This window comes from Bubalus bubalis, chromosome 6, assembly GCF_019923935.1.
Source record: "Bubalus bubalis isolate 160015118507 breed Murrah chromosome 6, NDDB_SH_1, whole genome shotgun sequence".
Lineage (NCBI taxonomy): Eukaryota > Metazoa > Chordata > Mammalia > Artiodactyla > Bovidae > Bubalus > Bubalus bubalis.
Window position 1 is genome coordinate 20,181,686 of NC_059162.1, and position 10,886 is coordinate 20,192,571.

Sequence of the window (10,886 nt, forward strand, 5' to 3'; positions counted from 1 at the left end):
CATATTAAAAAGCAGAGACATTACTTTGCCAAAAAAGGTTTATCTCATCAGAGCTATGGTTTTTCCAGTAGTCATGTATGGATGTGAGAGTTGGACTATAAAGAAAGTTGAGTGCCGAAAAATTGATGCTTTTGAACTGTGGTGTTGGAGAAGACTCTTGAGAGTCCCTTGGACTGCCAGGAGATCCAACCAGTCCATCGTAAAGGAACTACGTCCTGAATATTCATTGGAAAGACTGATGCTGAAGCTGAAACTCCAATACTTTGGCCACCTGATGCGAAGAACTGGTTCATTTGAAAAGACCCTGATGCTGGGAAAGATTGAAGGTGGGAAGGGGACAACAGAGGATGAGATGGTTGGATGGCATCACCAACTTGATGGACATGAGTTTGAGTAAGCTCTGGGAGTTGGTGATGGATAGAGAAGCCTGGGGTGCTGCAGTCCATGGGGTCGCAAAGAGTCGGACACGACTGAGCAACTGAACTGAACTCAACTGGTCAAGTATATCCAGTTTGTCACTAGGGATTACTTCAAATACTATTTTTGTGTCCCCACTTTCACCCCATACTAGATTGTAAATTTCTTGAGGACAGGAATAGGAACTGTTTTTCAATACAGACTGTTTTACATTCTTACCACCAGTGTGTGAGAGTTTCAGTTCCTTCACATCCTCATCAACACTTGCTATTCTCTGTCTTTGTAATTTTATTTTAGCTATCCTAGTGATACATCGGAGAAGGCAATGGCACCCCACTCCAGTACTCTTGCCTGGAAAATCCCATGGACGGAGGAGCCTGGTAGGCTGTAGTCCATGGGGTCGCTTAGGGTCGGACACGACTGAGCAACTTCACTTTCACTTTTCACTTTCATGCATTGGAGAAGGAAATGGCAACCCACTCCAGTGTTCTTGCCTGGGGAATCCCAGGGACGGGGAAGCCTGGTGGGCTGCTGTCTGTGGGGTTACACAGAGTCAGACACGACTAAAGTGACTTAGCAGCAGCAGTGATACATAGTGGTATCACATTGTGATTTTTATTTGCATTCCCCTAATGACTAATGATGTTGAGCATCTTTATATGTGTTTATTGGCCATTTGTATATTTTCTTTGGAGAATTGTCTGTTCAAATCCTTTGCCCATTTTTAAATTGGGTTTGCTTTCTACTATTGAGTTGTACTTTTAAAATATGTTCTAAATACAAATCTTTTCAGATACATGATTTGCAAAATTTTTCTCCAATTCTATGGGTTGTTTTTTCAGTTTCTTAATGGTATCCTTTGAAGTATAAGTTTTTTATTTTGATGCATTTCACCTAATTTTTTTCTTTTGTTACTTATAATTTTGCTGTAATTAAAATTGAAATAAAAATTTCAGTTGAAAACAAAAAGTTTATCTAATCCAGATGGCTTTTATTTTTCTTACCTAATTACCCTGCCTAGAACTTTCAGTATGGTGCTGAATAGGAATGATGAGAATGGACTTCCTTGTCTTATCCTTGATCTAAGATGACAACATTCAGTCTTTCCCTATTAAGTAATATGCTAGCTGTGAGGTTTCCATAAATTCCTCTATCAAGTTCAGAAAGTTTCTGTCTATTCCTAGCTTATGGAGTGTGTTTATGACGTTAAGAGTGTTGGATTTTATCAAATGCTTTTGTCTATGGAGATGATCAGTTGGTTTTTGCTTTTCATTTTATTGATTTTTGTATTTTAAATCAAACTTACATTTCTGTTTTAAGTCCCCCTTTATTGTATTACGTAGTTTAGGGATGGGGTTGTTTGTTTTTTTCCTTCAGCTGAGCCATGCTGCTTGTAGGATATTAGTTCCCTGACCAGGGATTGAACCTATGCCCTTGGCAGTGAAAGTGCACACTGGACTGTCAGAGAGTTTCCTGTGTCTTTATTATATTGCTAGATTTGTTTGTACATATTTTGTTCAGTATTTTTGTACCTATATACATAAGAGATACTGGTCTATATTTTCTTGTGAAGTTTTGTCTCATTTTAGTATCAGAGGAATACTTACTGTTTAGACTAAGGAAGTGTTCCCTCCTCTGCCTCCTCTTCTTTTTTTTTTTTTTTTAAAGTGTTTGTGAAGAATTGGCATTAATTCTCCATTAATGTTTGGTAGAATTACCAGAAAAGCCGTCTGGACCCCACTTTTCTTTGTGGGAAGTTTTAAAGTTACTATTCAGTCTGTTTACTTGTTATGTGTGCTAAGTTGCTCCAGTCATGTCCGATTCTTTGCAATCCAGTGGACTGTAGCCCACCAGGCTCTGTCCATAGGATTCTCCAGGAGAGAATGCTAGAGTGGGTTACCACGCCCTCCTCCAGGGGATCTTCCCAACCCAGGGATCAAATTTGCGTCTCTTATATCTGCATTGGCAGGTTGGTTCTTTACCACTAGCACCACCTAGGAAGCCTTTTACTTGTTATTGTGTGTGTATTAGTTGCTCAGGCATGTTTGACTCTTTGCGACCCCTTGGACTGTAGCCCACCAAGCTCCTCTGTCCATGGAATTCTCTAGGCAAGAATACTGGGGCATTTGGCGGGGGGGGGGGGGGGGTGGGGGGGTGCCATTCCCTTCTCCCCAGGGGATCTTCCCAACCCAGAGACAGAACCCAGTCTCCTGCATTGAAGGCAGATTCTTAACTGTCTGAGCCACCAGGATATTATTATAATTCTATTGAAATTACTTCTTTCTTGTTGAGTCAGTTTAGGTAATTGTGTTTCAAGGAATCTGTCCATTCTTCTAGGGTGTCTAAATTGTTGTCATACTGTTTTCCATAGTATTCCTTATAACCCTTTTAATTTTTGTAAGTTTAGTAGTAATGTCTCCTCTTTCATTCCTAATTTTAGTAATTTTGAGTCTTCTCTTTTCCTTGATCACTCGGGGTTTGTCAGTTTTTTTCATCTTTTCACTGAACCAGAGTTTTATTTTATTAATTTTCTCTATTGTTTTCATTTTCTCTATTTCCTCTCTATTGTTTCCTGTATCCTGCTTGCTTTGGTTTAGTATTTTCTTCTTTTTCTAGTTTTTTAAAGTTAGAAGTTTAGGTTATTGATTTCACATCTCCTTTTCTAATACAGGACTTCCCTGGTGGTTCAGATGGTAAAGTATCTACCTGCATTGCGGAAGACTTGGGTTGGGAAGATCCCCTAGAGAAGGGAATAGCTTCCCACTCCAGTATTCTTGCCTGGAGAATTCCATGGACAAAGGAACCTGGCAGGCTACAGTCCATGGGGTTGCAAAGAGTTGGACAGGACTGAGTGACTTTCACTTTTCTAATATGGCATTTGGATCATAAATTTCCCTCTTTACACTGCTTTAAGCTGCATCCCATAAGTTTTGATATGTTCATTCAACTCAAAAGTACTTTTTAATTTTTTCTTATGATTTCTTCTTTGACTCATTGGTTATTTCAGAGTGTGTCTTTAAATTTCCACATATCTTTTTAATTTCCCAAATGTCCTTCTGTTATCAATTTAAAATTCCACTGTGACTGAATAGCATACTTTGTATGTTTTCAATTCTTTTAAATTTATTAAAGCTTGTTTTATGGCCTAACATATGGTGTATCATGGAAAATGTTTCATATGCACTTGAGAAATATGTGCATTCTACTGTTATAGGGTAGAATATTCTATAGATGTCTTCTGAAATCTAGTTGGTTTATAGTCTTGTTCAAGCATTCTATTTATTTTTCCCATAGGTGAGACCTGGAACCCTTTCAAATTACAGTACCAGCTGAGAAATGTAAGAGAGAGAATTGCAAAGAACCTAGTAGAGAAGGGTATTCTAACCACTGAGAAGCAGAATTTCCTCCTATTTGACATGACTACTCACCCAGTGACCAATACAACAGAGAAGCAACGACTAGTGAAAAAACTTCAAGATAGCGTCCTAGAGCGGTGGGTGAATGACCCTCAGCGTATGGACAAGCGAACACTAGCGCTGCTGGTGCTAGCCCACTCCTCCGACGTGCTCGAGAATGTCTTCTCCTCTCTGACAGATGACAAGTATGATATGGCAATGAATCGAGCCAAGGACCTAGTAGAACTGGACCCTGAGGTAGAGGGGACAAAGCACAGTGCCACGGAGATGATCTGGGCTGTGCTTGCAGCCTTCAATAAATCGTAGCCAGCTGTTGGGTTTCTCCTTTTCCATTGCTGGCCAGTGACTATCAGAGACACCATCACCGAGTTTTGTGTGATGAGATGTTTTCCATCATTTTTTTTTCCCTCTTGAATCAAATTTGTTATTTGGGGAAAGCAACTTCAGGGCTTCTCCATAGACCTTGTCTCTTATAAGCAGGCTTTATACCTCCCTATACTTCCACTCCAGAGGTGAATAAATTGGGTGAACCAGCACTCACCCGGTAAACATTTTCTCTCATTTCTTGGCTCACTTCCATCCAGTGTGCTTTTGGATTATCAGGAAGTTTCAGTGAGATTTGGATTTCTCTAGCCATAGAATGTGAATGAGATGTAGAGCAAACCATTTATCTCATTTTTTAAAGTTTGTTTTCTGTCTTAAATATATGTTTTCAGCCTCTCTCTCAGGCTCTGCTAAGTAATGTAGCTTATTGAAGTAACCATCTCTTTGAATAAGGGGCAGTGGAAATAAAACTGATTTTTGGAGCAGATGGTCTCTGAGATATAAATGTATGTTCCACTACTGATTTTCTCATCTTTCCTTTTCTAAATTAATGAGACTATTCCAAATGTGATTACCTGGTTCTCACAGTCCTAGAACCATAAATATATTCTCTACTCTCTCTCAGCATTGTCCTACTCCATCATTCATTAGAACAGAAATCTAAATTAAGAAAAAAATGCATCTTTTAACCACCTCTTTTATGCAGTCACCAATACAATTTGCAAAGAAGGAAAGTGGCATCAGAATTTCCACTCTTTAGCACATGACTATCTGGATTCCTCCAGGCTACTTTAAATGTCTCTACTCTGATTGAATTTAGGGAGTTGTAAATTTCAATTGCTGAATAGCACCATCCTGAGTCCAGACAATATATGTAAACTCTAGATCTTGTTCCCTGTTTTGGCTTCCTACATAAATTGATGGGTGTGCGTGCTCAGTCACTTCAATCGTGTCCAATTCTTTGTGACCCTATGGGCTGTAGCCTGCCAGGTTCCTCTGTCCATGGGATTCTCCAGGCAAGAATACTGGAGTGGGTTGCCATGCCCTCCTCCAGGGGATCTTTCCGACCCAGGAATGGAACCCGCGTCTCTTAGTCTCCTGCATTGGCAGGCAGGTTCTTTACCTCTAGTGCCACCTATTCTGTGTATGTTTAAAGGTCCTGGAAGTAGTTTTATCTATATTTAATCCACAGATGCCCTCCTAGTTATTAGTCTTGTCTCAACACAATCCTTTGTCTAACTCATTCTTTAAAACATTTTTTAAGTCAGTAGTAAATGCAAAGAGAAGCTTATTGAGAAAAATCGTATTCAGAAGGGCAATTTGATGTTAAAAGCATCCTATATGAGTCCAGCATTTGGGAATATAAAGAGGACAGGCACCAAACTGTGTTAATGTCAAGCATTTAATGCTGATACTTGAATGGATCTTGCCTCTTGACCACTACAGAGAAACAGTCTATCAAAGGGCTAATACAGATGACCCAGACCTGATATCAAATTTTCCTGATCAGAAGTAATTAAATGAATGATTGTAACTTTCCCTCCTCTAAAATTGTCTAGCCCCACAAAATTCCCCAACTCACTTAACTTTTTTTCACTTTAGGTTATCACTTAGGTGACTAAAGATAAAAAGTTTAAATGAAACAAATTCCTAAAAAATGTGAAGCTGAGAAGAGCTTCAGTCTGGCTCCCTAAAACTATAAAAACCAGTCCATGGATGTGTCTACCCGACTTAGTTTTTCTTTCCATTTGAACAGTTTGGCATGAACTTAAACCAGGTTTTCTTGTGGAGAGTTTCAGCTTGATTGGGAGAGTGGAAATTGAGTTCCTTCTGGCAACTCTTGGTGACCACAGTGTTTATTTTTATATTGTATCTCATTAAGATGAGGATGTCTTCAGTTTGAATCTGCATAATGTTCACTGCAAAACACAATTTAATGCATATGGCCTTCGCATTTCTGTGTAATAAAGATCAATTATTGGCTCCCTGGTGTCTCTCTGCAGTTTTACAACTAAAGTTATTTTAACTTGAAATAACTTTTCATACAAGGCCAGTAACACTCCCCACTTACCCTAGGATACCAGCCTCTGTTTCATTCTGTGTGGAAAACTGTATGCATGCTCAGTTGCTAAGTCATGTCTGACTCTTTGTGAGCTCATGGACTGTAGCCCGCAAGCTCCTCTGTTCATGGAATTTCCCAGGCAAGGATACTAGAGTGGGTTCCCATTTCTTCCAGGAGATCTTCCTGATCCAGGGATTGAACCTGTGTCTCCTGCATTGGCAGGCAGATTCTTTACCACTGAGCCACCTGGACTCCCTTGTGGAAAATTAGGAATACACAAATATTAGTTTTACGTATATATATACACACACATTCTGGAGGGCAGGACACATTAAATCTAACCCGAACACCAGCTAATGTAAAGTCTGAAGAATAGTGTCTCCATCTCAAGCAAAATAAGTTACCCAATTACATCATTATTACCAGGAAGAGAATGAGTATATTCTAGTCTATTAATAACTACTTGCAAGTGACACCTGAAGTTACTGAAGAGCTGAAAGTCTTAAGTTCCAAGTGTAGGTAACAAACCTAACTATAACAGAGTTTACAACATGTGAAAAGAAAGATAATTGACCTTGTAATGTCTACAGCATAAGGGGGGCTTCCCAGGTGGTGCCAGTGGTTAAAGAACCCACCTGCCAATGCAGGAGACATAAGAGACTCGGGTTCGATCCCTAAGTTGGGAAGATCTCCTGCAGGAGGGCATGGCAATCCAATCTAGTATTCTTGCCTAGAGAATGCTATGGACAGAGAGGCCTGGCGGGCTGCAGTCCACAGGGTCACAAAGAATCAGACATGACTGAAGCAACTTGGCACACAGCATAAGGGACAACATGAAATATATTTACTAGAATTGTCTACTTCCTTGCTATTTTTATTTCAGAGAAAGTATAAAAACAAAGTATAACAATGTTTATCAAAATATGGTGCATCAAAGTAACTTTTGTGGGTGTAAGTACTTTGCCAAAATAGGGGTTCCTAGTAAATCAGTCACTGGGGTTGAGGGCTTAGGAAGCTGCATTTAAAACATAGTCTCTAAAAACTTACATGTTAAAGTTTGAGAACACTTTATTTTTAGTTTGTTTGGCTGTGCTGGGTCTTCATTGCAGCTCAGACTTGACTAGCTGTAGTGCACAGGTGTTACAAGGGACACAGTCTCAGCTCCCACCCACTCACGTGTAAGTGGGCAAATGAGGCACTCTGTGAAAAATGCTCAAGTAGAAGTAAAAACTTAATTTTTAGAAGCACAAAGGAGTAGCATTCTTCCTGGGAACATCAGGAAAAACTTACAGGAGTTATATTTATTTACTCTAGTGGCTTTCATGTACTGAGTACTTTTACTATGTTAACCACTTCATATATTTTCTCATTTATTCCTCAGAATTCTAAAAAACCATAGAAGGTTATTTTTAAAGAAAATTCAGAGGTAATGAGGCTTGCCTAAGGACACCATGCAGAGGTTGAATTCAAACACATGCTTTAAACCACTACTCTCTCCTTCCTCCATTTAAACTCAGTCTTGAATCTTCTCAGGTTGAGAAGGAAGAGCTGAGGCTATTCTGGGCTAGGAAAACAAAATATAAAAAACAAAACACAAAATGTACAAAATAGGGCTTCCCTGGTGGCTCAGTGGTAAAGATCCACCTGCCAATGCAGGAGACATGGGTTCAGTTCCTGGTCCAGAAGATCCCACATGCCAAGGAGAAACTAAACCCATGGGCCACAACTATGAGCCTGTGCTCTCGAACCTGGGAACTGCAACTGCGGAAGCCCACACACCCTAGAACCCATGCTCTGCAACGAGAGAAGCCACTGCAGTGAGAAGCCCATGCACCGCAACTGGAGAAAAACCTGTGCAAAGACCCTGCACAGCCAAAAATAAAGGAACTTTTTAAAAATGTACAAAACAATTTGTTACATGCTAGAATTTCATGAATTGTGTGCTTCTCATATATATTTCCAAAAGATATCATTCCAAGAGATTATATTCAAATTGTAGACTAAAGAAAAGTTTTTGAAACTAGCAAAATATTTTTGTTTACCTTCATTTATTTCTTCTCTGATGATTTCTTATGTAAAAATTTCTGATACATCATTCTTCTCCCTTAATAGCTTAACACTTCTTACAGGTCAAGTGTGCTGGACATAAATTCCCCAGTTTTTGTCTGAGAAAGTCTTCTTTCACTTCAGAAAGATTTTACTGGTTATAGAATTCCAGATTCATGGGTGGTTTTATTTTTTGTTTTTGTTTTACAACACTTCAAATATTTCACTCTACTCTCTTCTTGCATGAGTGTTTTCTGATATCAAATTTTAACAAAACTATGAAAAATTTTAATTGAAAGATTTTTTAAAATTTGTTCCTCCCATTTTCCATACAGCTAAAATACATATATATTCATATAATTTCTAAAAACGTTTTACTCCCTAAAAGAATAAAAATATTAATTTTAAAATAATCATTGCTTTAATGATGAAATAAATTAGGTAGAATGGATTTTTTTATATTTTTCTATTACCTATTACATGTGGGCATGAATCTTTGTTTTGCATCCCCAGTTCTTCTCAAGGCCTTGGTCTGTCTTCCTTTTATCCTCAGTGAGTTCCAGGTGTGTATATAATTTGGAAAGAGACATGACTTCTTACTGATGTGAGAAAGGGAGCCATCCCTCCCAGAAAGCAATAAAATTCTCACAGAATGCAAGTCAGAAAACCAAGGGTCACTTCCTGGCAGAAATCTTTTTGTAGCAGCCCAATTCACTGCCATTAGTTTTTCTTTACGTTTCAGATTGTAAAAAAGTAGATTCCACTAGCGTGGAAGGTGGGGAGCAAGTACTCCATAAGAACTCTTCAAATAGACATGCTTTTGTGTAGATTTTTTCCCCTGAATTTCAATAATCTGCCCACCACTTTGTTTTTCTCAACCTACATGAACTTCCCCAAGTATAAAAGAGTATTTTATCTAAACTTAATTTAGAAACTCAGCTAGGTATCAAGAGGCTTCTCCCCCTTGAGAAGGGCTTCTTGACCAAATCCCCATACATCTGCCACATAATCAAGCCTAGTAGATGTATCGGAGAAGGCAATGGCACCCCACTCCAGTACTCTTGCCTGGAAAATCCCATGGACGGAGGAGCCGGGTGGGCCACAGTCCATGGGGTCGCTACAAGTCGGACACGACTGAGCAACTTCACTTTCACTTTTCACTTTCCTGCATTGGAGAAGGAAATGGCAACCCACTCCAGTGTTCTTGCCTGGAGAATCCCAGGGACGCGGGAGCCCGGTGGGCTGCCGTCTATGGGGTCGCACAGAGTCAGACACGACTGAAGTGACTTAGCATCAGCAGCAGCAGTAGGTGTATATCATTCTCCTGATTTGATGGGGGGAAATTCAAAGCCAACGTTTTTCTCACATTTCAGAGATGTTGAGATCCCACTTCCAATCAAGAGATGAGTACTTCCTCAAAGATTTCTGGACATTTAAAGCCATGATATTAATATAATATCTCAAAATACTTGTGGGTTAGCCTTAATAATATTTTTTTTAAAAGTTCCCCTCCCGGCTGTGTCACCCCAGGTTTTTTGAACTGCTAGGTGAGGCTAGAAATTTTAGTTATCTAAACTCTTAGATAAATTAATTTATATTGATTGAATTTCTTTCCCTTTGAGAGCAGGGAGGAAGAGATGTTCATGATCAAAGAGGGGAAGACTAGAGAAGGTAACAGTAGTTGATCATATTCTAAACATTATGAATATTTAAAAGCCTGAACAAATACTTTTCATTTTAACATGATCCTGTGTTAAAAATTAGATGACAATTCAGCCTTTTGCTTCTAGACTCCATCTTACTCTTCACATTAGATACCTTTTTAAATGTTTTATGAAATTAACAAGAGAAAAGTACATAAATCAAGATAAATAAAAATATACAACTCAATAATCAATAGTGAGCATTCTCATGTAACCAGCACCCCAGTCAAAAAACAAAACATTATCATCTCCCAAAAAGCCCCCTTCATACCCTCTCCCAATCACTATATCCCTCTCTAAAGGTAACCATGATCCTTTTAATACAATAGACTGGTTTTGCCTTTGAACATTATATAAATGAAATCATACAGTATGTATTTTTTGTGACTGTTATCTATTTTACTTTGAATATTTTGGGTTGTTCTATGCTGTGCTTAGTCACTTAGTCATGTCTGACTCTTTGTGACCCCATGGACTGTAGCCCACCAGGCTCCCCTGTCCATGGAGATTCTCCAGGCAAAAATACTGGAATAGGTTGCCATGCCCTCCTTCAGGGGATCTGGAGTGATTATAAATAGAGCTGCTATGAACACATGTTTTGGTGAATATGAGGATTCACTTCAGCTGGATATATCACCTAGGAGTGGAATTGCTGGGCCATAGGGTTTGAATTACATTTAGCTTTAGTACATAGGGCCAACAGTTTTCCAAAGTATGGTTGTACTAATTTATGCTCCCACCAGCCATACTACAGAGCTCTTATATTGTCAAGTCATAAATCTGGGGCACATGATTGGGTTGAACGCAAATCTGAATAAAGGAAAAGTGAAGTCGCTCAGTCGTGTCCGACTCTCTGCGACCCCATGGACTGTAGTCTACCAGGCTCCTCCGTTCATGGGATTTTCCAGGCAAGAGTAC

The 10,886-nt window shown here is 39.2% G+C and overlaps 1 protein-coding gene across 1 annotated transcript in view; it reads left to right on the forward strand.

The window, feature by feature from the left end:
- GOLPH3L (golgi phosphoprotein 3 like) overlaps positions 1 to 6,140 on the forward strand; it is a 49,297-nt gene extending 43,157 nt beyond the window's left edge. Inside the window, exon 5 of the mRNA XM_006058120.3 lies at positions 3,712 to 6,140. Coding sequence (XP_006058182.1) covers positions 3,712 to 4,139 — 428 coding nt within the window. The 3' untranslated portion in view covers positions 4,140 to 6,140. The remainder of the gene's footprint in view (positions 1 to 3,711) is intronic.
- The last annotated feature ends 4,746 nt before the right edge of the window (positions 6,141 to 10,886 follow it).